Raw genomic sequence first — 27,906 nt, 5'->3', positions numbered from 1 at the left:
CAGGACAGAGGGTTAGGTTGGCGCAGGGCAATCATTTTAATTAAGGAAAAAAAGGCTTGCTCTTGCATTGGCCGGGAATCGAACCCGGGCCTCCCGCGTGGCAGGCGAGAATTCTACCACTGAACCACCAATGCTGCAGCTGGGCAAACCTGCGTCTCCAGCTCTTTTCTTCACGCTGCACACATGGTGACAGTCAGGAAGTATTTGGTTACAATCCTGCTTTGGGAACATGGAATTGTGGCCTTAGGCTTCTTAACCCTTGCACCAGAAAGCGTGGAAGCAAGAGCAGCCCAGGTGCTGCTGTGGGGAGAGAGAGCTGGCGGGGAGCCCTGCCTCCCCAACATAGCCACAGGGCAGCCTGCACCCCAAAAGCCTGATCCCCGACTCCATTCCAGAGCCCGCACCCCCCGCACCCCAATCCCCTGCCCCCAGCTCTGAGCCCCCTCCCGCACCCCAATCCCCTCACCCCAATGCAGATTTAGCCCAGGTTCTTATCCACATGTTGCCCCTAATCCCCGCCCTATCCACACACAAAACCCTCTCACCTAAGTTTAGTGATGCTTCCAACCCAGGCTAGCTGGTGCATCCAGAGTCAGAGGTAGCACGTGGGGGCTTTCACAGAGGCTGTAACCCACTCACTTTTCAATGAAGACACAGGCTAAACGACTCAAGTGCTGAAAGGCTGCTAAGTGCCTTCACACAATTCCTCCCATGTGCCCAGAAGGAGAGGCAAGTTTTCCCACAATTCACTGGGAAAGACTCCTAGAGTGGCTCAGCTCACTGCAGCACAAAGACCCATGGGCTGTGACCCCAAAAGTCCTAGAGAGAGACAGCGGGTGTAGCACTTGATACAGTAACTTGGGTAGGGCTTTGCAATCTGGCTGCTCACACCTGGGCAAGGCTAACCCAGGTGGGCTCAGACGTGGGTGCTGATCACCCAGGTTAACAGCAGTGAAGACATACATATGGGCCTAAGGTGCATCAAAATCAGGAGACCAGTAAAAACCAGGTTCTGAAGCATCAACGTGCTGGAAAACATCCACTGAAACGCCAAGGCAAACTGCAAAGAGCTGCAAAATAGGGCTCAGAGCATCGTTGTTTGCTGAAGTGCCAACTTGAGCACGACTGCGAAAGCAAAGTGCTAAAGAAGGTCATACCTCGGCCTGAGAGGAAAGCAAGGACTCAGCGGAGGTTGCTGAACAATGCGGTGGAGTAGTCCAGGGACAAGAAGTGGAGTGGTGGCTACAGAGCTGTAGCTCCTGCAAAGATTCTACTCACAAGAAGAAACTGACTGGCCAGCTCTGAGGGCAACATGAATGTATCTAGTTCTTATTGGAACCCTGTTATAATTTTGGCCTTCACAGCATCCCCAGGCAAAGAGTTCCACAGGTTGACCGTGAAGAAATCCTTTTTTTTGTTTGTTTTAAATCTGCTGCCTTTTAATCTCATTTGGTGACTCCTAGTTCTTGTGTTATGTGAAGGAGTAAATAACATTTCCTTATTCAATTTTTCCACGCCATTCATGATTTTATAGACCTCTAGCGTATCCCCCCGTAATCATCTCTTTTCCAAGCTGAAAAGACCCAGTCTTTTTAATCTCTCCTCATACAGAAAGTGTTCTATACAACTAATCATTTCTGTTGCCCTTCTCTGAATCATTTCCAAATCCAATATATCTTTTTTGAGATGGGGTAACCAAATCTGCACGCACTATTCAAGATGTGGGTGTACCATGGATTTAGGCAGAGGCAACATGATCTTTTTATCTATCCCTTTCCTAATGATTCCTAACATTCTGTTCACTTTTTTAATTGCTGCTGCACATTGAGTGGATGTTTTCAGAGAACTACCCACAATGACTCCAACATCTCTTTCTTGAGTGGTAACAGCTAATTTAGACCCCGTCATTTTATACGTATAGTTGGGATTATATTTTGCCAAGTGTATTACTTTGCATTTATCAGCATGAATTTCATCTGCCATGTGTTGCCCAGTCACCCAGTTTTGTGAGATCCCTTTGTAACTCTTCGCAGTCTGCTTTGGACTTTACTATCTTGAGTAATTTTGTATCTGCAAATTTTACCACCTCACTGCGTACCCCTTTTTCCAGATCATTTATGAATATGTTGAATAGGACTGGGCCCAGTACAGACCCCTGGGGGACACCAATATTAACCTCTCTCCATTCTCACCTTTTATTCCTACCCTTTGTTTCCTATCTTTTAACTGAAGTGCCTGCAATGCTTTCAGGATCATCTAACCATCCTTAATGTACTTTAAGATAACAAAAGGCTTGTCATTAATCACCCTGCCTCTGTTTATAAACGAACTCCCCGCTGCAAAGGCTGTGCTGCTCCCAGCTTCCGAACTCATCACAGATCACACTCAAGCTGTTGCAGTTAAGAGCGCCGTCTGGGGCAAGGGTGAGTAGACCTTCCCTACGAAACTGGGAGGGGGAGGCGTTAGAACCCTCCCCTGACCCCCCTAAATGGCGCCCCTGCTTTGACTCCTTTCTAGATAGTCATGAAACCCCCAACTTATCTGGATTCTTTTTCCATCCCAATTTTCCCTTGTCTTGAGGCACAGGGTGTGTGTGTGCTAGCTATGGTACTGTCACATTAACCAGATCCACACCGACATATCGACCAGAATCTCTGTTTGCGTAACTATCTTTATTCCAAAATACATTTTCATACAGCAAACAAAGAAACCACACTGCCAACAGTCATCCTAGCCTCTGATCCCAGAGGGTGAGATCAGCTGGGAGGCATGATGGAGTCCTCATGTTTCTGGGGTACAAGGTGAGTGTTTTCATGAACTCTGCTCTGCTCTGTTGGGAAAAGCTGCAGCACCTTTGGTGGCTTATACACAAGACATTTTTAATAAATCCACAGTAAGTGAATCCTCCTTCAGGCAGGACAGTTTGTACTTTGAAGGCAATATGAAGGCAATTCTATTGGTGGTTATCAACTGAGGGAGGATAAATTGACAGTCTGGATGCACGCAGTCAGACCATAGACACAGATAGCTGGGATCTTCCCCACTGATCTCATGCCCCTTTCTAGATCGTAAGTTTCATATAATTTGACTAAAAGATCAGTGACGCTATCAGGCCAAGGACAAGTGATCTGACTGCCAGGTCACTTCAGTAGTAATGAGATCCATTAGCTTGCTCTCTGGGAATTTTCAACAACAGCCCCGTTATATACAGGTGGGTGTGTTCTGTGCATGCCCCGTATCCAATCCTGCAGTCACCCATTGCTTTCGGTAGGCGTGCAGATCCTATAAACATTTTCTGTACTGGCAAAAACAGTGGTGAAGAGACTCCGGTGCTGCTTTTCACTGCCAAGGCACATCTGTGTTGTAGAGCGAGTCCATTCTGTACTGAGATGGGGAAGAAAATGAAGACTGGTCAGATTCAGATCCTAGGAGGTGCATGACTGCACTGGAAGTTGCAAGTGGCTCAGCAAAGTGGGGGAAATGCCCGTTTAGGGACCGGGACACGGCTGCTCTGCATGCGTGCCACTAGGTCACTTCTCAGGGGTTATGCCCTTCAAGTAATAAACCCAGGAAATGCCTGCCCCCATGCCTGATGCCCGGGCACAGGAGACGACCAGCTTGCTGGTGACGGGCATCTTGCTGCCAGTGGGGTTCCCCTCAAAGGAGACGGTGATGAAGATGTTCTTCTTGGAGCGTATGGTCTCAGCAGCCTTGATGGTGAACGCTGGGTTCTCCACGTTGTAGGTGAAGGCTGTGTGCTGCAGGAACACGTTCTTGAAGGGAATGGCCGTGCTGGAGCCAGCCTTGATCTGAAAGGGGCCCTGGGGCTTGGGGGGCACTGACACGCCAAAGAGCGGGATGCTGTATTCTCCTCCGATGGGTGATGACAGGATGAGAGTTGCTCTTGATTCACCCAGCTGGTAGGGTTCATAGGTTACGTCCACACTGACCTCTGTGCCCCCCTGAGAGCCTGCGGCTGCATTGATGATTTTATCCGTGTGGAAATCTGAACAGTCAGTCTGCAAGGGGAGAGAAGGCGTCACTTGGATTTAGAGAAGTGACCCAAGGTCTGACATACCCCAGAGGTCAGGAACAGGAGCAGCAGTGGGGTAACTTAGTATCACAGGAGCCTGATACAAAATGTAGGGGGGGATCTTTACCATTTTCTAAATGAAATGCACATTCCAGCCCCCTTCACTGGGGCCTTTCAATGACACAGGGAATGCTCAATCCCCCCCTCCCAACTGAAACTCTGGGTCTGGAGCTGGCTTAAACATTGTGGTTTCGGCTCCTTCTATTGCCTTGGGCAGTACCACCCTGACTAGCGTGGCCACAAAAGGGGAGGTTTTCACTCTAGAATACAGCAGCACTAGCTAGCACATCAGTACATCGCAAAGCATTTTACAAATAGGACATTCAACCCTTTTTACAGATGGGGAAACCGAGGCACAAAGCGGGGAAGCAACATGTCCGCAGTCATCCAGCAAGCCAGTGGCTGAACCGAGACTACAGCCAAGCCTCCAGTTCAGAGCTCTGTCCCCTCGGCCACACTGACGCCCTAAGCACCATTGCACTGTGATGGCAGTGCTGATAAAGACTGAGTGACCCCCAGGGGAAGATGGGCCCTGCAGAAGGCTCAGCTTTGGTGGTGAAGTCAGTGGGAAGGCTGGCCACGTTCACCTGCATTGGCCAAGGTAGGAACGGTTCTAGCAGGGGGGGCAGAGCAGTGCTGACAGGGCCATGTACTGCTCGAGAGGGCTGATGGGGTAGGCAGACTGAGTTGCCTGCTGAATGTTTGTGCCTCCACCCCCCTGAGCACTGGCGGCGTCTTTACTCTTCAGCTAGCCCCAGAGCAGTGGGGCCGGTCACCTTGCACGTGTACTCCGTTCTTTGCCGGGTGTAGTTAATGAACTTGGTGGTGATGCTCTGGCTGCCGCCCAGCATGGCACGGAAGTACAGCGGCTTCTCTGGCCTGGCTGCAATGGCTTTCAGGTTCAGGTCGTACTGGAAGGAGCCCAAGTCGCTGCTCTGTAGCACCAGGCGCCCACTGACCTCCCCGACTTTTAGGGGCTGGAATTCGAACACGAGCACCCCCTGGGGGGAAGAGAGAACAACCTAGTCCAGGGGTGGACAAACTATGGCCCGGGGGCTGCATCTGGCCCTCCAGATGTTTTAATCTGGCCCTCGAGCTCTTGCCGGGGAGCGGGGTCAGGGGCTTGCCCCACTCCGTGCAGCTCCCGGAAGCAGAGGCATGTCCCCCTCTCCGGTTCCTACGTGTAGGGGCAGCCAGGGGGCTTCGCACACTGCCCCTGCCCCAAGCGCTGCTCCCGCAACTCCCATTGGCCAGGAACTGCGGCCAACAGGAGCTGCAGGGCAGCACCTGCAGACAGGGCAGCGCGCAGAGTCGCCTGGCCGCGCCTCTGCGTAGGAGCCGGAGCGAGGAGAGGCCGCTGCTTCTGGGAGCTGTTTGAGGTAAGCACTGCACAGAGCCTGCACCCCTGACTCCCCCCGTGCCTCAACCCCCACCCCAGCCCTGATTCCCCTCCTGCCCTCCGAACCCCTCAGTCCCAGCCCAGAGCCCTCACCCCCCTGGCACCCCAACTCCCTGATCCAGTCCAGAGCCCCCTCCCACACCCTGAACTCCTCATTTCTGGCCCCACCCCAGAGCCCGCACCCCCAGCCAGAGCCCTCACCCCCTCCCGCACCCCAACCCCCAATTTCGTGAGCATTCATGGCCAGACATACAATTTCCATACACAGATGTGGCCATCGGGCCAAAACGTTTGCCCACTCCTGACCTAGTCCATCTGCGTGGGAGCAGAAATGTTCGTGCCCAGGCCAGGGATGGAACTTAGCACTTGTGTGCTGCATCATGAACAGTCAACAGCTGTTGTAACACGCAGCACCCTTGCAACCCAATCGGTGCTCACTTGTGTAACACCAACAGACGCTGGTTGTCGGCAGGTGGAATCGAACCTGGGCCCTTTGGAGCTTAATAAATGAGCCTCTACTGCATAAAAGCCACATGGCCCTTAGCAAGGGCCGTAGAGCTGACGCATTAATCTCGCCCAGTGGTCTCGGTGCCATTAGCTGGGACAGACCACCACAACCAGGAGGTGTGGGGGTTACACTTGCTGAGCGCATTTATCATCTACAGCACCATGGGTTTACATGGTGGGGATGGGGTATGAATTCATTAATCAATGGTCATTATTTATCAATTCATAAGACGAAATGCACCCCAGACAGGGGGACCGAAAGCGAATACATTGTGGAACTAACAAAGTTGTTTCATTGTTCTGATCACTCTGCTTGCGTGTTACATCTCTTCCCCGCAGCCACCCTAGCCTGGCTTGTCCATGTGGCTTGTCAGCATTTTGGGACAGGGATTATCTCTGATAAGTCTGTACAGGCTGAGCCACAAGGGTGCATGTCTCTAGGAAGGACTGGAACGTCGATATAAATAACGACATTTCTGATTTCTTACGCCCAGATCTTGGGGGTGGGGGATGCATTGACGAAGTGGGTGGAGAGCTGTGGCAAACCCCTGTAACACAGGAGGGAGGAGGATGCCTGGGCCTGTCCATGTCTGTATGTTTGTTAATTAACCATTCAGTGTGTCCTTCCTGCTTTGTGGAGAATCTGCCCCAGGGAAAAGGAAAAGCTCCCCGCTGGCCCGCAGACAAAGCGGCAATATTTTCCAAAATAAAGCTGTATTCTTCATCCAACTTGTGTGTCCTTTTGCTCTTTGGGCCAAGGGAGCTGGGGTGGAGAAGGAGATTGGTAGAGCCGAGAGCAGTTCAGCCCCACTTCAGCTGCTCTCGACCTACCCAGAACAAGGGTGCGGGGAGCTGGGGTGTTTAGCGCCGCTAAGGCCTGGACAGGGGACAGAGATGATGCTCAGAAGGGCAGGCAGAAGCCTCGTGGGATTGCACTTGGAGAAGCAACTCAACCAGTGCAGCAGTTAGCACAGTGACAGCACTGCCCTGGAGGGGATTGGCACGGGGGCGAATGACTCGGTAGCTGGCCTTGCAAACAGCCAGTGCAATCACAACAGTGGTGGGAAGGCCTGTGGGCTTGTTGGCAGCAACTCTGCATGTGGTCGTGTGATGGGTTACAGGCATACTAGCAGTGCATGGCAGATTCCTGCAGGGCAGTGTAACTCTCTGTAGGGATACTCCGCACAGCCACACTCCCCCGACCTCTCTGATTCGCTTACCATCCCCATGTGACCCTTTGGGGACTGCGGCCGCTGAGGATCACGTGGGGTCTGTTACCACTGGAAACCAGCCCCATAGTGCACACACAGTTCAGGCTAACACCTGGGCCAGGAGCACTTGCATAGGCGCCGACTCCGTGGGTGCTCTGGGGCTGGAGCACCCACAGAAACTGGGGCCCCGCCCCGCCACTCCAGCTCACCTCTGCCTTCTCTGCGAGCGCACCGACGTGTCCTGCTTCTCCCCCTTCCCTCCCAGTGCTTGCGCCACGAAACAGCTGATTCGTGGGGCAGGGAGGGAGGGGGGAGGAGGGGGAACGTGGCGCGCTGGGGGAAGAGGTGGGGCCAGGGCGGGGATTTGGGGAAGGGATCCAATAGGGGCAGGGAGGGGGCAGAGTTAGGGCAAGGACTTTGGGGATGGGGTTGGAATGGGGGCGGAGCCAGGGGCAGGGATGGGGTGGAGTCAGGGCAGGGGGGCAGGGCCAGGGGGGCACGGGCACCCATCGGTGCCGGAGAAAGTTGGCGCCTATAAGCACTTGGGCTGTTGACATTCTAGAAGGTCACAGCAATTGCGCTACTGCAGAGGGAGGAGAGCGGGGGAAGCAGGTTTGCTGTGCAAGGCTTTGTCCTACCTCGGACTGGGCGGGCACAATGAACTGCGGCGGGAGGTTGACATCAGGCACTTTGCAGTCTGTAATGAATGTCACCGGGAAGACGAGGGGGTTCTCCACCTTGATGGAGGAGGACGTGCTCTGCCGAACAGGGGTAACCATCTCGATGGTGCTGACCGGACCAGAAGGGATGGCCTTGAATGTGACCAGGTAGAACACGTACTCCTGTGTCACCTCATTGCGAAAGGTCACCTGAAATCAAGTACAAAAGTGGTAACAGTCAGACCTAGGGGAGCTGGGAGCTCCCTCTGGACCGGGGGCTGGTTCCGGTCACAGGAGAAATGAACTCATCTTGGACTCTTCCTACCTGCCTCCTACGCACACCTGGCAGAGAACAGGTGCCCTGCTCAGCTTCCAGGGGAGCTTTACTGTAGATGTCTAACTACCAGAGCAGTCACCTCATTCTGGGCACCCAAAAGTTTCAATATTTTGGTTTAAAATCCTAGAGACACCCACCCTCATCCCCACACACAACCAGCAAACAACCCTTCCTTTGCAGAGCCACAGGGCCTGGGAGTGGGTCTACCTTGGCACTGAATAGCCCTTCCTTGTAAGAGAAGAAGGTGAGCTTATAGTCCTTCTTGGAGGAGGCAGGCACTTCCATGTAGTCCAGCCCCTTCAGCATGGTGGTGATGTCCAGCTTTTCTGGTTTGATCACATCCACTATCACGTGGAATCTGGGGAGAGAGAAACAAGAGAAAGGTCAAAAGGCCTCATTTCCACTACAAACAGCCAGACATCTGCCAGGTAGAAAACGTTTATGCAGGCTGTCCGACTGGTGCAGCTAGAGTATGCCTACTAGCACGGGCTCTGACACATGTCTACGCCCTGCCCTAACACCCACAAAGCCCTTTGACATGCACCCACACCCCTCACAACACGGGCTGACTGGCTCGTCCCAGGGTAGAGGTCTGAGCCCACGGTCCGCTGTAGTGTCACGCCTGCCCACTTCGCTGAGGCTCTTCTAGCCAGGCTTGTGTTTGGATAGTCCACCAAAGCTATCCCACAATTCCTGGGCCCTGCACGGTCTGGCCCTTCTGCTCCTCAATAGTTGGTCCAACATGTGCTTTGTGGTTCCAAACCATGTGACCAGGGACGGCTTTAGGGAAAATGGCACCCTGGGTGAACTTGCATTTTGGTGCCCCAGCCCCCATGCGCGTGGCACCCTCCATTGCCCCTGGCCCCAGTGGGCTCCCCAGGCTCCCCACCCTCCCTTCCCCCCAACCCCTGCACTGTGCCCGTTTGCCCCTAATGCCTGTTCCCCCTCCTGCACCCCTAATCCCCACACCCCCTTCACTCCCAACCTCTGCCCCCTCCTGCACCCCAACACCTGCCCCCTCCTGTGCCCCTAACTCCTGCATGGTGCCCCTTCACCCCAACCCCTGCCCTCCTGTGCCCCTAACCCCTGCACTGTGCCCCCCTCACCCCAGCCCCTGCATCCCACTCCTGCACCCACGTGGGGAACCTGACCTGGATGCACAAAGCAGCTGGCACTGCTGCGCCTCCGCCCCACGCAGCCCTAGGGGGCTGGGAGGGGGGAGCAAGGAGCTGTCAGGGCTCCCTGCACCCAGGGCACTTTCCCTGCCGGCTGCATAAGGGCAGCTCCTGATGCCTCAGCACAGCCCAGGTGGGGAAAGGGACCTGGATGCAGGGAGCCCTGGCGTGTGTGTTGGGGGGAGTGTGTGACAGTGTGTGTGTGTGTGTGTTGAGGGCAGTGTGTGTGTGCCTGAGTGAGTGACTGCGCTGTCTCTTTAAGAAATCACTCTGGGTCAGGAGCCTGAACTAGGCTTGCAGCAACACACAGATCTCCCCCCCCCCCGTCCCATCCCCCCAGCTTAGGGAAATCGGGTACACGGGTGGGGGGAGAGGAACACCCTGCCATCAGCTCCCCACCCACAGAGCAGACAGGAGACGCACCCAGTGCAGAGTGGCCAGGGGCAATCCAGGGACAGGCTGCGTGTGTGTGTGTGTGGGGGGGCAGGAACAGCAGTGGCTGAGCACGTGTAGTGGGGGGAAGGGAGGGGCACCCCTACTCCAGAGGAGTCACCTGGCTCCTAGGCTGTTCCTCCAAGTGCCCCCCCTCCCCCCGCAGCTGCTCGCCCACCGGCCGCTCCTGCCAGCCCAGCTGGCTCTCGGCAGCAGGTCAGGTGGGAATCCAACCCTGCGCACGGCACCCCCTCGGGCGGGGCCCGTACAGCCCACCCCACAGGACGGCCCAGCATGTGACCCGTCTGAATTCGCAGGAGGATGGACCAAATCCCATTGGTTCATTTCACTGATCTATAAGAAACACAGATGGGGCCTTGTCATCTTGACCTGTAGAGTCCATGGTTATTTAACAGGCAAGGGTCTGTGGGATCTCCTGAACCCCAAGGGGAAGTGCATAAGCTGAGGCATAGGCGCCCACTCCGTGGGTGCTGTGGGGCTGGAGCACCCACGGGGAAAAATGAGCGGGTGCTCTGCACCCACCGGCAGCCAACAGCTGTTTGGCAGCGCTTAGGACTTTCCGGAAGGGAGGGGGAGGAGTGGGGACACGGCGCGCTCTGGGGAGGAGGCAGTAAAAAGGCGGAACAGGGGCGGGTACTTGGGGGAAGGGGGTGGAGTTGGGGCAGGGCCAGGAGCGGCTGGGGGTCGAGCACCCATGGGGCAGAGGGGAAGTTGGCGTCTATGAGCCAGGGCCATGGACGCCGGCTCTGATCTAGCCGGGCAGTCCCTGGAGCACAGGGCTCCTAGACTGCAGTCTGATCAGCCCTTGGGGTGGTATGTGATGGATCAGAGGGAGTGACTAGGCAGGGGGTTATTACAGATGGAGGGGATGGGTGACATCCCCGTGACAAGCTTACTGAAGGGCTAATCATGTATTGTTTCTAGAAAGCTCTTGCCCGGCCAAACCGTTGGGCAAATTTCCCCCCGGCTACTATGGGAAGGGAAATGGAGTTTATTGGCATAAACCCTCCCAAAGCAGAGCTGACGGTCAGCCAGATCCATGCTTCCTGAAATAGGAATAAAGGCCAGTCTGAGTGCCTGCAAACTTGTGGCCTAGACAATCTCCCAGAGGCTTTCTGGGAACCCGAGTCACAGCACACACTGGCTGGTGGCTGGGAGTTGTTAGGGTAACACCAGTGATGCAACTAGCCTGGAAAGCCCCTCTCGTGCTGCTAGCTGTGAACAGCTCAGCCCTTCCCAGTTTACCTTTGTGGCTTGTTCAGCCAGTTCGCGATGGGGAGCAATTCGGTGTAGGTAGTTTTGCATGGCACCTCTCGGACAATGGTCCCTGAAGACTTAGGGGGCTCTGCAGTCCCCTGCAGGAGGTACAGCAAACCTGTCCCATCGGGGAGCGGAAAGAAGATGGAGCCCTAGAGACAATGCAAAAGGTTGGTCGGTTCCCCTGCCTTCACGGGCCCCTGTTCAGCTTCTCTGCTCCTGAGCGCATACATACATGGGCCAGAGCTGCTGGTATGAGGACAACTGCTCTGTGCTGCACTGCCAGGGTAAGCCGGCCATTTCCAGCAGCCTAGACAGACGCACCCCAGTGCAAGGCTGATCCTGCAGCTGTGAAGAATCAATAGAGGGGGCTCCTGCTCTCCTGCTCACCCCTCCTGCTGGTGGGACAGAGGAGAGGTGGCCGCATGGCTGGAGAAAAGCAGGCGGGGTCAGCCTGTCAGTGCACAATGCTGATTCTCAGTGCGGTGCGGTCACTTTGGGGCTGTGCACAGCTGGCAGGGGGACTGGCCGTGCCCAGAGATGCAGCAGCAGCAGCGGAGTGCAAAAGGAGCTGTACTCTGTGCAGATCTGCATCCCAGGGTCTGCCCCCCAAAGTTTCCAGCTGTTGCCTTAGAAGCAGTCTTGGCAGTCACCATTGCTAATAAAGCTGGGGGCTGGTGAGCTTTCTCCCATGGCCCTCGTTATCCCTGCCATGAGGCTCCAGCTCCCATACAAGCCTCTCTCCTGCAGATTCCCCAGGTGAGAGTGTGCAGCCTCCCTCTGTCCTCACTACTGATTCATAGCCTGCTTCCCCTGCACACCCGCCCTTCCCTTCACCTCCCAGGGAGCTGCTAGTAGTCTGCAGATTGGCATCCTCAGGCCAGCAGAAAGCTTCCCCAGCAAACCTGCTTGGGGCAGCGGCGGTGACCTCCAAGTGTGTGGGACATCTCGGAGAGGCCTTTTCGTGGGGCACAGTGCTTAATTCAGGCAGCAACAGCAGCTCTCTGTGAAAGCAGCCACACCTGGTGCAGTCCTGGTTCAGTAGCTCAAAGTCTGTCTACACTGTAATCAGATGTGCAGCCATACCCAAGTGAGCTCTGATCTAGCTAGCTCTGAGAAAAACAGCAGAGATGTCTTGGCAGCATGGACTAGCAGCTAAATCCAGTCATGATTTTATAGACCTCAGTCGTATCCCTCCTCCGTCTTCTCTTTTCCAAGCTGAACAGTCCCAGGCTTTTTCCCTCTCTCCTCACATGGAAGCTGATCCATCCCCTAATCATTTTTGTTGCCCTTCTCTGTACTTTTTCCAATTCTAGTAAATCTTTTTTGAGACGAGGCCACCAGAACCGCATGCAGTAGTGGCATTATGATATGTTCTGATTAGCTATCCTTTCTTAAGGGTTCCTAATATTCTGTTAGCTTCTTTGACAGCCACTGCATATTGAGCAAATGTTTTCAGAGAACTATCAACGATGACTCCAAGATCTCTTTCTCGAGAACAGCTAAGTTAGAGTCTATCTGTTTATATGTATAGTTGGGATTATGTTTTCCAATGTGCAATACTTTGCATTGATCAACACTGAATTTTATCGTCCATTTTCTTGCCCAGTCACCCAGTTTTGCAAGTTCCCTTTGTAACTCTTCACAGTTAGCTTTGGACTTTACCAGTCCATCTTGAGTAATTTTGTATTGTCTGCAAACTTTGACACTTCACTGTTTACCCCTATTCATAAGTTGACCAGCACTGGTCCCAGTACAGATACTGCTACTTGAAAACCCCAGGGGTACCCTGCTATTTACCTCTCTCTGCTGTGAAAACTGACATTTATTCCTACCTTTTGTTTCTTATCTTTGAGCCAGTTAGCGATCCAGGAGAGGACCTTCTCTCTTATCCCATGACAGCCTAAATTGCTTATGAACCTTTGGTGAGGACCTTGCCAAAGGCTTTCTGAAAGCCGAAGAACACTCTATCCAGTGGATCGCCATTGTCCACGTGCTTGTTGACACCCTCAAAGAATTCTAATAGATTGGTGAGGCATGATTTCCCTTCACCAAAGCCAGGTTGACTCTTCCCAATATACTGTTGTGATGCTGGGCCAGTAAGCAACCAACAGGGTAAATGACCCAAAGTCAACCTTTATAGACATGTTAGAAAAGTATGTAAATGGTAATTAGGGCAATTCCAAGAAATAGTTAATATAGCCATGCTAAACGGACTAGCGCTTTGAAATGCAAACCTGTATTGTTAGAGAATTAGAGGTAATACTAATTGTATGTGTTCACTTATAGCTTGCTAGATGTTAGCCATGTAAACAGACAATTCCTGTTGTCACTATAGCTAGCAGGGAGGGATAGCTCAGTGGTTTGAGTATTGGCCTACTACACCCAGGGTTGAGAGTTCAATCCGGGGGGGCATTTGGGGAACTGGAGTAAAAATCTGTCTGGGGATTGGTCCTGCTTTGAGCAGGGGGTTGGACTAGATGACCTCCTTCCAAGCCTGATATTCTATTGATTCAGAGATCAAAAGGGAATATTAACATTTAGATGAAATGTGGGAGTGATAACACCATTGTCTATATTTCACCTTAAAGTTTGTGGTAAATTGTCTATAAACTGCTTAATGGATAATTACCTTATGCTGATGAATGCAACTAATTACTTGGGTATGCATAGAAGATAGTTAGTTCTACTTCAGAGTTGCTATTCTTCACCCAAGGAACCCCTGCTGTAAAGAGGCTACCGCAGCCTACCAGAAAACTGTACAAAAACTCTTGGGACCTGATCCTCTTCTCTCAGATCTGCTTGATGCTTCATGCGGGGGAAGGTTGAGTCATAAGACTGAGATCTCCAGTCCCATCTGGATCCCCCTGTGTATGGAACATTGGCCTGAACCTATGGACTAATTCTAAGAACTATATGCAACTCCAAAGCTCCCCATCTCTGCTGTGAAACTGATCTCAGAACGGTACTCATGTCTGTATGGATACTGATCTTTTAACCAATACTCACTCTCTTTTCTTTTTCAATAAATTTTAGTTTAGTTAATAAGTATGTATTTGCTATAAGCCTGTATTTGGGTAAGATCTGAACTAGTCATTAGCCTGGGAGGTAATGTGTCTGATCTTTTGGGATTGGTAGAACTTTCATATTTGACTGGGCTGTCTGGGAGGGAGCCCAAAGGCTGGGTTGCTTTTAAGGGAATTGTGTTTTGACGTCTGTGTAACCAGTAAGATATTATAGAAGCTGTTTTGTGGCTAACTTGGTGGATCTAAGTATTGGGAATTGTCTGCCCCATTCTTTGCAGTTTGCCCTAATTGAATATCCTCAGTGCGGCTCCCCTGGGTCCCTGGTCACAACTGTGTCTGGTTGAAACTAGAGTAAAGAAGAGAATTATCAATCTGTCTGGTACTGAAATTAGGTTTACCGGCAATTGCCAGTATCGCCTCTGGAGCCTTTTAAAAAATTGGCTTTACATTCCAGTCATCTGGTACAGAGGCTGATTTAAGCAATAGGTTACATACCACAGTTAGGAGTTCTGCAATTTCATATTTGAGTTCCTTCAGAACTGGTCCCAGTGACTTATTACTGTTTAATTTACCAATTTGTTCCAAAGCCTCCTCAACCTTGGACAGTTCCTTAGATTTGTCACCTAAAAAGAATCGCTCAGGTGTGGGGATCTCCCCCATATCCTCAACAGTGAACACCAATGCAAAGAATTCATTTAGCTTCTCTGCAGTGGCCTTGTCTTCCTTGAGTGCACCGTTAGCACCTCAATCATCCCGTGGCCCCACTGCTTGTTTGGCAGACTTCCTGCTTCTGATGTACTTTAAAAAAATGTTGCTTTTAGTTTGTGTGTCTTTTGCTAGTTGCTCTTCATATTGTTTTTTGGCCTCCCTAATTATACTTTTACACTTGACTTGCCAGAGTTGATGCTCCTTTCTATTTTCCTCAGCAGGATTTGACTTCCAATTTTTAAAGGACGCCTTTTAGTATCTAACCACTTCTTCTACTCGGTCGTTCAGCCATGGTGGCATTTTTTTGATCCTCTTGCTGGTTTTTTTAAATGTGGGGAATATGTTTACTTTGAGCCTCTATTACGGTACTTTTAAAACGTTTCTATGCAGCTTGCAGGGATTTTTGTACTCTTGTGACTGTTCCTTTTAATTTCCATGCAACTAGCTTCCTCATGTGTGTGTTGTTCCCCTTTCTGAAGGGAAATGCTACTGTGGGGGTTTCTTTGGTATTTTTCTTCCTAAAAGGGTGTTAAATGTAATTACATTACGGTCACTATTAATGAGCGGTTCACCTATATTCACCCACTGAACCAAACCCTGTTCTCCACTTCTGACCGAATGAAGCAGTGCCTCTCCCCGTGTGTGCTCCAGGACCAGCCACTCCAAGAAGCCGTTATTAATGGTGTCTCGAAACTTTATCTCTGCATCCCATCCGGCGGCAGCATGTTCCCAGTCAATAGGGGGATAGTTGAAATCCCCCATTATTGTGGGGTTTTCTGTTTTTGTAGTCTCTCTAATCTCCCGGAGCATTTCACAGTCACCATCACTATCCTGGTCAGGTGGTTGGTACATTCCTACTGCTATACTCTTATTAAAGCATGGGATTTCTAGCCATATAGCGTTGATGGTACTGATTCAGATTTTTATTATTTTCACAACCCTGTGCTCACTTTCACATATAGTGCCATCCCCCACCTGCACAACCTGCTCTGTCCTTCCGATATATTTTGTACCCTGCTATTACTGTGTCCCATTGATTAACAGCATTCCACCAAGTTTCTGTGATGCCTAGTATATCAATATGCTCATTTAGTACCAGGCACTCAAGTTCACCCATCTTGGTATTTAGACTTCTAGCATTTGCACACAAGCACATATAACATTTGTCAATACTGTATGTAGTTGTCTGCCTTCCTGGGATGTAACTGAACTTTTTTGGTTGACTGTTTCTCTTCAGTTCCTACCTGTACTTTATCAACTTCTATCTTCTCCTCTTTACTAGGAGAATCCCCGTTAATAAATCCTCCCCTGTGGAAGTCAGAACCACATGCTGCTCCGCACCTGTCGGCTGTTCCCCAGCCCTTAGTTGAAAAATTGCTCTACGACCATGATTCATTTTCAGTTTACATGCCAGCAATTCGGCTCTGTTTTGGTTTAGGTGGAGCCCATACTTCCTGCATAGGCTCCCCCTTCCCCCAAAGGATCCCCAGTTCCTAATAAATCTAAGTCCCTCCTCCGAACGCCATTGTCTAAGCCATGCATTGAGACCCTGTAGTTCTGTTTGTCTTCTCAGCTCCGTGAGCATGTCAGAGAACACTATTGTGGAGGTCCTGGACTTCAATCTAAATTTTGCCTCCAGGACCTCTCTCCTACTTTTCCCTGTGTCATTGGTACCTACATGTACCATGATCACTGGATCTGCCCCAGCACTGCAAGTAAGTGTATCTAGGTGTATTGAGAGGTCCGCAACCTTTGCGCCCAGCAGGCAATGCAGCATGCGGTTCTCCCAGTCATCACAAACCCAGCGATCTATATTTATCAAAATTGGTTTCTTCATTACTATTACCTGTCTCCCCCTAATACCTGGTGTCCCTTCTCCGAGAGGGAGGGGTCTCAGTGCAAGGAATACCATGACATGATGTTGTGAAGGCCAAGACTATATCAGGGTTCAAAAAAGAACTAGACAAGTTCATGGAGGATGGGTCCATCAGTGACTATTAGCCAGGATGGGCAGGGATGCAAAACCATGCTCTGAAGTGTCCCTAGCCTCTGTTTGCTAGAAGCTGGGAATGGGTGATGGGGATGGATCACTCCATGACTGCCTGATCTGGCCTTCCCTCTGAAGCATCTTGCATTGCCCACCGTCAGATATGACTACTGGGGTAGAGGGACCATTGGTCTGACCCAGTATGGCCATTCTTATGTTCTTATGACATCACCCGGAAGGATGGAGCTCATTTCAACACTCAAATCCTCTGAAAATCTTTGTTTTAAAGCTTGTAGTTGCTAATTTGATACACTGGTTACTCTCCCAGAATTAGTGCTCTGTGTTATCAGGTCTCTAGTAGTGGTTACAAAGGTCTGGTGCAATAAAAGAAATGGCTGCAAGTTCTCTCACACCTCCACAGCTCACGTACCTGATGCTTCTTGTTCTCCACGTTCATGGTGAGGGGTCTGTAAGTGATCTCGTAGGGCTTGTTTTGCTGATGGGCCTCTACCCTGATGAATTCAGGCCCTTTCCATTGTTCCCCCTCAATGATGGGCTGCAGGTTCCATGACTGGTTGCTCCGGTTAGACAGCATGATAGTCTGGGTGTGTTTTCCACGCACCTGACATGTGAAATTCATCACCTGCAACAGAGGAACACAGGGAGACCTCATCCCCTGTAGGGAATCCATTCCATTCAGCGATGGCATTGTGGTGTGTGGGGTTGCAGGTACTCCTCACCCATATGCAAAGACACGAAAGGGAGAGGGGTGGAGGACAGACAGGGAGGCAGGCATGTATAAAAACAGACACAGAGCTCTCCCTTATAAGAGCATTTTGCAGGTTTTCATGAAGGGCCCAATTCTGCAGTCCTTATTAACACAAGCAGGCCTACCGAAGGCGGGGGGCTACTCATTGTAAGTGCTGCAGAATGGGCAGACATCAATTACAGTCCTCTTTGTGGACTGGCTGCTTGGCTTGGTCTGAGTTCCGCTTTTGGAACTCAGGAGGCCGGTGCCAGAGTTCCCATTCATGGCTCTCCCCTCACAAGGTGCTGTCAGGCCTACACTGGAGCTACAGAGCTGGGCATTGGTGGCCATGTCATTACAGAAGTTTAAGATCCTCACTTGGACCTAGTCCTAGAATTAAAGCTCTGTCCTGCAGCAGTTTCCACCTGGGCTATTGCTGTTCCCATTTGGACCCTGGGGGAATATGCTGTGCATCCACAGCTACCCTGCTGGGTTGGGAACCAAGCCAGCTTCTAGGCTGGGCTTGGGAATGGCACAGCGGGTCCCTCTCTGCTAAGGTTACCTCTTTGGTCATAGGCACCACCACGCAGTAGCCAGTCAGAGTGAGCTTGAGCGCTTCGCTGCCCTGGATGCAGCACTGCAGGTTGTCATAGTGGATATCCGGGTTCAGCTCACAGGGATGAAAGGTCACTTCGAAGGGGACTTCCATGCCTGGGGAGATGTAGCCCTCCACCGGGCTGATGGAGAAATCTGGCTCAAAACTCTTGATGTCCCATTTAAATCTTTCCAAGAAAAGCACAAAGAAGAAAAGGAGAAATTTAAAGCTGGGCTCACAGTGCATCCCAGCCGGGCTGGGAAAGATGGGAGCAGGGTTCTCTAAGCATCTCTAGGACTTTCTGTGCTGTCAGGCAGCTACAGATACAGCCCTTGGGCACAGTTGCAATAGCATGAAAGGTGGCTATGGGCCTTGACAGACACGTAGGTCCCGAGTCTGCTGTCCTTACTCACGCGGCAGCGAGCACTGGCACCGAGTTAAATGGGATGATTTGGCTTGCGTGAGTATCTCAACAACATTGGGGGCTATAGAACCGGGCCTGTAAGGAGGCCATGTTCCACTACTCTGAAGGCATGTTACATACTGTTCTGCTATCTCTGGGTTCTGGGGACAGCACGGCTCAAGTAAAAATCTCCTGGGGCTCAGGCTCACCACAAACCCTCAGTGGAATAGGCCTTGTGCAAGGACGCTACATCACCTGACTCCTATGTCTCCTGTGTTCTGCATGAGGACGCGCCGGGAAGCCTGGCTCCGCTGCACCACTGCTCCAAAGGGGATATGATCCTGGTCCAAGCTCACTTCAATGCCCTGGCAGCAGCCTTGCACCACGAAGAAGGAGCGCAGCAGCCCCATGCACTCGAGCATCACCTCCTCTGCAAACAGCGGGATGCGGCACTTTGGGGAGAAAGTCACCTCTACGCTGCAGGTGCCCCCTTTGGGCTTCAGAGTTATGTCGTTGGATGGAGACAAGCTGAGAACCTGCCCAGACAGATGGCCAAATGTGATGTTTGACCACTGGGAACACAGAGCCCTCAAGAGCTATTGAGAGTAACAGGAGAGCTTTCCCAGAGCTGCTTAGTTTCATTCCTGTGCTACTCCCATCATTATTAGCCCAATCCCAATTGCTCCCTGGAGTAGTATGTCCCTACAGTGCCTCTCCTCAGCTGCCGTTACATCTATGCCAAGAATGGACCTGTTTGGTGGATGGGTGGGAAGGAGGGAAAATACTTGCTCTTCCATAGCATTTTCCAGCCAAGGATCTCAAAATGCTTCACGGACCCCTGGCAGGTAAGTTAGTATCTCCTTCTGTAAACTAAAGCTGAGTCACAAAGAGGTTAAGTGACTTGTCCAAAGTCACACAAGATTCAGCAATGAGTCAATGGCAGAACTGGACCATTGGAGCAAACTTCCTCTTCTATTCGTCAGTGTTGCACTGTTAATGTCCCATGTGGTTGTTACCTAACTCTATAAACAAACCTAACCCATAGCTGGGACTGAAACTCAAAATTCAAATCCAGATCTGCATCTCCTCCAGGTTTAGTGGTGGGAGTTTGTATATGGAGCCTTTGCCCAAGCCCACCTCTACCGTAGGCAGAACCCCTCTAACCCTTAATGCTTGAGAGAAGCTGTTATCCGTCCTCTTCAATATGTTTTAGTCCATTCTCTTTGTATATTCAAGTCCCACTGCTCTCCCCATCCTGGAGTTCTGGTCACAGCTTCCAGGAGGGTCTGGCCTGGGGACTGTATCATACTGAATAGTCATTTCTTTATTGCTCCTTAGAATGCTGTGTCTTTTCCCGGAGAATCACACCTGGAATCGGGGTGCTGAGGGGCTGGCAGCAATTCTAGTGGGGAAATGTGCCTGGAGTTTTCAGAAAGGATTCTGACAGCTGGGAAATGGTTTGGAGCTCTAGTCTGGAAAAGGGGAGGAAGGAGGCAAATTTGCAGGTCGGAGATGGTTAGTGGCTGGGGAGGGAATTAGTAGCCGGGAGGTGGATTATGAGGTATTTGTCCCGATTGGGATTGGTAGCTGGGATGTATTAATGTGCCTCATTCTTGACCTGGAGAAATCAACTTTAGGGGTCACAGGGTAGTTCAGTCTCCAGGGCCAATTCATACCTTAGCTGATTTGCTAAGACTGGCAGTAAAGGAAACAATTAGAGCCAATTGCAGGGGTGTGTTTTCTTATGCTATTAACACTTGTTCACAGGAAACTGGACTGAGTCATTTCACACATGTCACAAAATAGCCTCCGGTCAGCAGAGATTTCTGGTCAGTTCTAGCCGGAGCTGGATTTGAATGTGCACTGTAGAGGTGCAAGGCACCAGACCCTATTAATTCCCAGAGCCCTTCCGTCCCTTTCCTGCTGGCAAACAACACTGAACCATAGAATTCAGAACAGGGAAGTGGAAACCCTGAAGAAGCTAAGGTTGGGTCACAATCTGCATGGACTGTTTGAACATATTCTGCTTTAACCCTTTAGCGTCTGTGATTCATTGCTCTCAGAGTGACGGAAAATCCAAAGTCCTTAGGTCAAAGGCTTTGGATTGATGCCATTTTACTATGAGTCCACGGGTGATTACTGTATGAATTCATACGCTAAGCTAGCACAGAAGGAACTCTCAGGATGGGAACCTAGTTACCCTCACAGCAGATGGACTAGTTACTACTGTAGATCTCAAAGTCATTGTCTTGCATGTCCAGGAAGCCTGTAACCTAACCTTGGAGTCTATATGTTCAATTAACCAGCACAAAGGAATCCAAGTCCTTTTGGGCAGGGACCAGCCTTTTAGTGATTGTACGTGTAGCCAGCGATGTTACTATAGCTACATGGGTACACGATAAAGAAGATCTAGGTATGGCTCAAAGCAGTCATGCAAAAGCCTACAGGCCTCAAGCCTGTAATAGAATAGCTTAGCCAAAGTAACTAAGGCCTAAAGACTCAACATTAGCAACCAAAGGCGATGCTTGGGGGTGTGTGCAGAGTAACGTGCCCCCCAGACTGGTCTGCCGGGGTGGGGAGGGAGAGGGGCGCTGTCCTTCTCACACTGTGCCTGCCCCCCAGCACATTCGGCACCTGTCCCTGCAGGCCCAGACATTTCTCACACCAGCTGCTGGGTCCCTGCTCTGTGCAGCGCAGCAGCTGCCTGAAAGAGCCTGGCTGGAGAGGTGGCAACGGTGGGCTGCCCCCCACCCAGGCCAAGCTGCTGGGGACAGGGGCTGAGCGCGCCAGAGCCCCCTTCCCCGGCATGCTTGGCCCATCACTGGCAGTTGAGCCCAGGCAGGGAGCAGGCCGCCGCCTCAGCCTCCCCAGCCAGGCTCTCTCAGGCAGCTGCTGCGCTGCACAGAGCAGCGACCGGGAGCGGCCAGCTTCAGCCAGGTGAGAAGCGGCTCCCTCCTGCTCCCTGCCCGGCCCAGCTGTCCGGGAGAGCAGCTGAACATGCTGGGGGCAAGTGCAGCGGAAGAAGGACAGAGCCCCCCTTGGGCAGGTAACGTGGGGTGAGGAGAGCACAGTGGCCCTGTGCTGGGCACGGGGGAGGTCTCTGGGCAGAGGAGACATGTGGGGCAGTTACGTGTCCTCCCCTTTAGATTGTCCCCCTCCGGTATGGGGAGACATGAATCGTCTATGTAAGCAACTAACCAGTAAGTGACCCTATATCACAGGTCGTCACAAGACAGAGTGCTGTTCTAAGCAAGTGTTGCTGAACTGCTGACAGATATCACAAGATGTGTTTATACCAGCTTTAGCTATATACAGCAGATGTCCAGTCACGAGAATGCCACAGTAACTGACGGATGTATTTGCTAATAAGTTTGAAGTAAAAGGCCTAGTAACCTATGGAAGAAAGGTACCCAAACATCAGTAGGGTGAGGAAACGGCTAAGGAAAAGGGGCTGAGAACCCTACTGAATAAGAGTTAGGCGTTAGCATCATCTATGATTCCAGGTGGCACTCTGTCCAGGCACTCCTGGAGCCTGCCAGGGCAAGGACCTCTCGTGGATCATCTTACCTACTCCAGAGTTGTGTGCAAAGACCGTGAGAATGCAAGTTCTGGGGGTTATATTCTCTCTGTCTACTTTGTTACATTGTAGTGTTTGTGATACTGCAATAAAACAATTGCGAGTTCTGCAGGTCTTCCTAAGGGTGAGCATCTCTGCCGCATACAGTGGGAGACTCACTCCCCACCTACCTGTAATGCTGTGGCCAGTCTGTCGGCAGCTGAGCTCTGCCAGACCATGTCAACTCTAATAATAGCTACCCCACCGACAACCTACAGCGCCTAGCCATGACTGGGCTCCTCGCTACGCTGGCAGTACAAACAAGTGGCAAGATAAAGAGCACTCCAGTTGAAGAACAGGCCTTACCTTAGATTCCAGGAGCTCCGGAACAGTGAACATGAAAGTTAGGTTAAAAGTGAGAAGGGCAACACTATTGTTCACTATTGTGACAGTCTTCTTCATAGTTTGTCCAACAGACAGCGCGCCCAATCTCACCACTTTGCTGGGCGGTTCCAAGATGTTGATCTGTGGTCAGGAGAAGAACAACAGGATGGGGAAGTTGCGAGCATCAGTAACGAGGGAACGGGGGAAAGGGGAAGGAGAATGGCAAAGGGTGGATGACTGAGGAAAGGAGAAAGAAATTCACTCTGACTGTGTGATATATGGAGCTAGAGAACAGTGGTCTGATCTCACCTTCATCTCCGTGCCCTTCCCCAGGACCTCAATGGTCTGTTGGGAGAGCCCATTGATTTCAAAGGGGATGATATCGTGGTAGGAAACGGCCTCTCGGGGATAGAAAGTGATTGGCACCTCCATCTTCCCTCCAGGACTCAGCACTTCAGCCTGGAAGCTCACCTCCAAGTGGGCAGTGTTGGTGTACAAGCAGTCTAAGCTGTGGAAGGCCAGAAAAAAACCCTTTTGGAATGTTTGACTGGTGAATGTTCAGTAGCTGAGAGCTGTCCCCCATCCCGCTTTGACCGTATCCATTTATTTTTATCCAGAGGAGTTGCCAGTGGTCCACCCAGCTCTGCTAGCTGTGCATACTGAGACAAATCCAGCCTGATGACAACAGACGCTGGGTCTGCTTAATGCCAGCAGGGTTGAATTGGGTCTGTTCTGATGAACATAACCCCAAAGGGAAGTAAATATGGGCATCTTCAGATCATCCTGGGGGAAAACACCTGGCAGGACTCCCCCGGCTGAATGCACTTCTTTCACACAGGTCAGTGATTGAAGGCACCCTCTTAGCTCACATGAAAACAGAAAAGAGGGTCTCTCACCTAGGAAAATGGGTCCTTTTCTGTGTGATTTATGTGCCTATTAGGTAATTTGGAAGCTGACTACAGAAGCACCTGCCCTCTCGCCCTAGGAAAATGGCCCAGCGGCGAGGGTGCTAGATAGGGACTGGGGAGACATGGGTTCGCTTCCCTCCTCTGCCATAGACTTCCTGTGTGACCTTGGGCATGTCACTGAGCCGCTCTGTGCCACAGTTCCCCCATCTGTAAAATGGGAATAACAGCACCGCCCTGGTTCATGGGGCATATGCATAGCAATGGTCAGGATTTCTTTGATAAAATGGTTTTCTGTGGGAAAATTCTGATCTGTCCTGGGAAAGGGTTGGTCTCCATGAAATGTTCATTGGGAAGGTTTATCAAGGCCAGGATGGAATTTCTGGCCAAATCCAGAGACTCTCCCCCCAGAATAGCCAATAGCCCAGTGACTAGGGCGCTCATCTGGGATGTGGGATATCCATGCTCAAACTCTGCACTCTCGGACTTGGACCAGGGAAGGAGCTAACATGGGGAGCTAGTGTCCCACTGCTGCCCTACCTAATCTCCTTGGCCTCCTTGTTTGTGATGGTAAGGATGTGTCTGGCAAGGGGCATCCCAGCATAGTAGATGAAGCAGGTTCCGAAGTCAAACTTGGTAAAGGAGAAGTGGATGGTGGGCATCACCACAGAAGCCAGGAGCATGCAGCTAAACGTGGGCCCGTTGCTGATCTGGGGAGAGAACAGGCCACAAGGTGCCTTGCTGAAGAATTTGCCAGGAAGAGTGACCCAGTGATACCTGGGCTGCATTCACACAGATGCTGCTGCCCTGCAGTGGTGACAGGCCAGAAAAGCTTATGCAGGGGGAACTGAAAATGGGGTGTGAAAAGAGAGATCCCTTGGCTTCATGAGTTAACATTTCAGGGGAATTTCATCACTGGCTTTATACAGATGTTGGTAGCTGTCAGTTTGCAGCACAAGCCACAGCCACCAGAGTCTTGCTCCCCAGCTGGTGTCTAACAGGAAGGTCCCTGTAGACGCCGTGTCAGTGCCCCTAGGTACTATGGTGGAATCAGACTCTGCTTTTGGTGGGTGCCATCCGCTACCTTGGATGGTCCCAGGCCTGCAGCTTGTCATACATTCAGCTCAGCTGCCCAGGGTGGATCCAGGTGGGGTGCCCCATTTTTCAGTGTGAGATCTAATTCCAGCTTTGCTCTAGCAAGCTCTCCCCTGCCAAAAGGGTTTGCCTGGCTTTTGTGCCCTGCAGGGAGGAGAGCATGACACCCCTGCCCTGACCTTTAGCTTAAGCTCCATGTCCTTTAAGATGCATGTCTTCAGTGGGTGGAAGGTCAGCTGGGCCTGTACTCGCTCTCCTGCCTCCACAGTGCCGGTCTCAGGGGTGATGGAGAGGTAGTGCTGCAGTGCTTTGGGGCCGGAAAACTCCCACGAGAAGCTGAAATTGAACTTGCCAGTGTTCAGGACACAGAAGTTGCGGTGAGCAGATTCGTTTATTTCCACCTGTATGCAGGAGGAGAGCACACACGGGGTTAATACCTGAAGGGCTGGCAAACCCAACATGAATGGACAGAAAACCAAGTCACCTGCTGCCATAGGCAGCCCTGAGCCAGAGAGAGGGCTTAAGCTCTTACTGCCTATGCAATGCACCACCAAACAGCACACTCCTCAGCGGGGATTGGAGCCGGGCGCACAGGGCCAGGATGCCTGTACATGTCTGTGAACACAGTTCTCTACAGAGCGACAGCTTGGATGGACCACAGCTGCTCAGGGCAGGCTTGTCCAGTGAGCTCCGCAGCTGGGAAATGCATGGGGCCTGGTAATGCACTGGCCTACTATGCCGAAGATCCATCGGGCAGCTAGTCCCAGAGTCTCTAACACTTGTTGCTGTCTGTAAGAGGGTCCGGACTCACCCCTGCGGTGCCTCCTGCTGGGCATCCAGGGAATTAGCTCACCAGCCTCTGGAGCGCCCTCTGCAGGCCAGTGATCTGCCTTGTCCTCGTCTCTGGCCTCCGTGTCCCTCCCAGGACCCCGGTGTGCCCCTTGCCCTGGGTGCTGCCCCCTGGCAATACCGACACACACGCTAGGTCTCCCCTCCCAGGGGAACCCCCACCCACTAACCCCACCTCACCTCAGGTGAAGGCCACTGCCAGTCCCCATCTAGCCCCCACTCTCTGGGGCAGACTGCAGTATAGGCCACTCATCATCGGCAAGGTTGGGTTTGGACCTGCTGCCTTGGCCTAGTCCTGGGCTGCCCTCTGCAACCCCCAGTACCCATGGGCCCTCTGCTAGGCCGCAGCCTGGGGCTTTCCAGGCTGGAGCTCCCCAGCCTTTCCCCAGCCCTGCTCCACCCAGGTACTTTGTGTCTAGCTCCCTGCAGCCAGGCCCTTCTCTCTCTGAAGGCAGAGAGAGACTCTTGAGCTCTTGGCTGCCAGCCTCTTTATACCGGCCATCTGGGCTCTGATTAGGGCGTGGCCCAGCTGCAGCCACTTCCCCCAATCAGCCAGGGTTTTACCTTGCCCAGCCCCAGCCCTCTGCAGGGCTTTTCCAACCCCTCAGGGCAGGCGCGGGTGTCCGCCCCGCTACACTGTCTGATAGCACACACACTTGGTTTAAAGTGAAATCTGATCCTCACAAAATCATTGTACCAACAGCACCAGTGAAAATATATGCAGGGCATGTCTCACCCACCCAACTCTGTGCACATCCATTGTGACCTGCAATATTCCTCTATCTTCATCACTTTTCTTTCTGGGAAGACACCGTCTCGCCCTGTTGGTAGCATGGGATCCAGCAAGGATCTAGCACCATTTACATTATCCTGGGCTCTTCTGCAATTGTGGTGGGCCACGTACAGCTGAGATGCTAGGCACTGAAGAGCTTGTGAAATGCCTTGCTTAGGGCCTGATCTGAAAGGATTCCTTGGGGTAACGGCTGCTCATGTGAGAAAGGGTTGCCAGGATCAGGCCCTGAGTTTGTGGCTATTTCACTGAAGACTGTGGAAGATTTTCAGAAGTGCCCAATACACTGGGACGCGTGCTCCTAAATCCCTTCTGAAGCATCCCGCTTGGACCCCAATGCAGCAGTAGTCACCACAGTGGCCCTAACCTTCCCCCCCACTGCAGATTGGTCCGTCCCTTTTATAGAGTCCTTTCTCGCTGCAGCAGGATCACTTTTCATGCTAGGGATGCTTGGTAGGGAACTTTGGAGTTGCCAGCGTCACAGCGAAGCAGGTGCCATGCAGTATTTCACAAGAGTGGGAGCAAGATATAGCGCCACAAGCGTGCAGAGAACACATGGACAGTGGGCCTTTGCCTCTAGGAGCTTACAGTCAAAATGGTAGATTGAGGTCTGACTAGATGACAATAATGGTCCCCATCTGGCTTTAAATTGACGAGTCTAAGGCAAGACAAAGCAAGTTGGCTGGAGGTGACCATTGGGTGTGGGGTTAGCTGGGAAGGTCTGCACACCAAGAGCAAACTCACTGACAGCTGTCTCAGCAAGGCGTGGCAAGGACAATTCCACCAGCCCCAGAAGCGATGGGCAGGGTGGGCGCTCTGCCTGGCGGGCCTGTTTTTACTGCCCCACAGCTGTGTTCTCCTGAGACGATCTCACAAAGCGCCATAGCATGGTGAGGGCTGCAGCTGTCTGGGCGCTTTTCACCCTCTCCGCCCCCCCCCCCCCCACCCAGTCTTCACCCTCTCACCTCCTCAAAGTTGATGCTGTTGCTCTCCTGCAGACTCAGCTCAGTGAACGAGCCGTCGTTTTCTTCGCACCTGACGCACACGTTCATGCTGTAGCCAATGGCTTTGATGTTTAAGGAGAGCGGCTGGGTCTTTCTCTTGACATCGCAGATGAGGTTAAAGTTCACCTCCCCCTCCAACGTTGGTGTGAAGAGGATGGTAACAGGAAGCCTGGGGAGATGAACACTGGCTCTTGGAACTCTATTGCACTAGAGGTTGTAAGCAAGCGAGGAAGAATGGCCCTGTGGTTGGGGCACTAGCGTGGGACTCAGGGAAAGTAAGTTTAAGTCCATGCTCTGTCCCAGGGTGACCTGGGGCAAGTGATTTAGTCTTTCTCTGCTTCAGCTCCCCATCTGTAAAACAGGGATAAGAGCCCTGCCTTGCCTCACCAGGGTGTGTGAAGGATAAACACGTGAAGGGTTTTGAGGTGCTCAGGTATGATGGTAATGGGGCCAGATAGATACCTAAGACAGGTGTGGAAGAATATTCCCCTATATTCACAGCCTCCACACTAGCGTAATCATCTTTGTACAATGTATGCCTTGTGAGGTATCACTGGCAAACTCATAATTTGCTGGTCAGGATTGTCTTGGTAAATTATGTGCAGAAACATTGTATGTGATGTGATAAGATTCACCTGTACGGTGTTATTAATACACCTTCCAAACCCCACAGCCCTGCCCACACAGATGCTGGCAAACAGGTCGGTCCTAAACAGAGGAATGTGGGCTTGTCTGAATTTGCATTTGAGCAGTAAACAGAGTCAT

General features: G+C 51.8%; 1 protein-coding gene and 1 non-coding gene across 2 annotated transcripts in view; both read right to left on the bottom strand.

Moving 5' to 3' along the window:
* Positions 1 to 63: 63 nt before the first annotated feature.
* On the bottom strand, positions 64 to 134 carry TRNAG-GCC. The gene has a single exon. It is a non-coding gene; the product is annotated as a tRNA-Gly (tRNA).
* Positions 135 to 2,389: 2,255 nt separating this feature from the next.
* Positions 2,390 to 27,906, bottom strand: part of HYDIN (HYDIN axonemal central pair apparatus protein) — a 372,923-nt gene continuing 347,406 nt past the window's right edge. The window contains exons 73-85 of the mRNA XM_034788808.1: positions 27,103 to 27,310; positions 24,678 to 24,899; positions 23,944 to 24,113; positions 22,808 to 23,006; positions 22,481 to 22,639; positions 18,814 to 19,094; positions 18,123 to 18,342; positions 17,243 to 17,455; positions 11,080 to 11,243; positions 8,414 to 8,564; positions 7,849 to 8,079; positions 4,870 to 5,094; positions 2,390 to 4,019 (exon numbers count right to left, since the gene is read on the bottom strand). Coding sequence (XP_034644699.1) covers positions 3,531 to 4,019; positions 4,870 to 5,094; positions 7,849 to 8,079; positions 8,414 to 8,564; positions 11,080 to 11,243; positions 17,243 to 17,455; positions 18,123 to 18,342; positions 18,814 to 19,094; positions 22,481 to 22,639; positions 22,808 to 23,006; positions 23,944 to 24,113; positions 24,678 to 24,899; positions 27,103 to 27,310 — 2,932 coding nt within the window. The 3' untranslated portion in view covers positions 2,390 to 3,530. The remainder of the gene's footprint in view (positions 4,020 to 4,869; positions 5,095 to 7,848; positions 8,080 to 8,413; positions 8,565 to 11,079; positions 11,244 to 17,242; positions 17,456 to 18,122; positions 18,343 to 18,813; positions 19,095 to 22,480; positions 22,640 to 22,807; positions 23,007 to 23,943; positions 24,114 to 24,677; positions 24,900 to 27,102; positions 27,311 to 27,906) is intronic.

The sequence above is a fragment of the Trachemys scripta genome, chromosome 13 (assembly GCF_013100865.1).
Source record: "Trachemys scripta elegans isolate TJP31775 chromosome 13, CAS_Tse_1.0, whole genome shotgun sequence".
Classification (NCBI taxonomy): domain Eukaryota; kingdom Metazoa; phylum Chordata; order Testudines; family Emydidae; genus Trachemys; species Trachemys scripta.
This window is presented reverse-complemented; position numbering and strand designations above follow the sequence as displayed.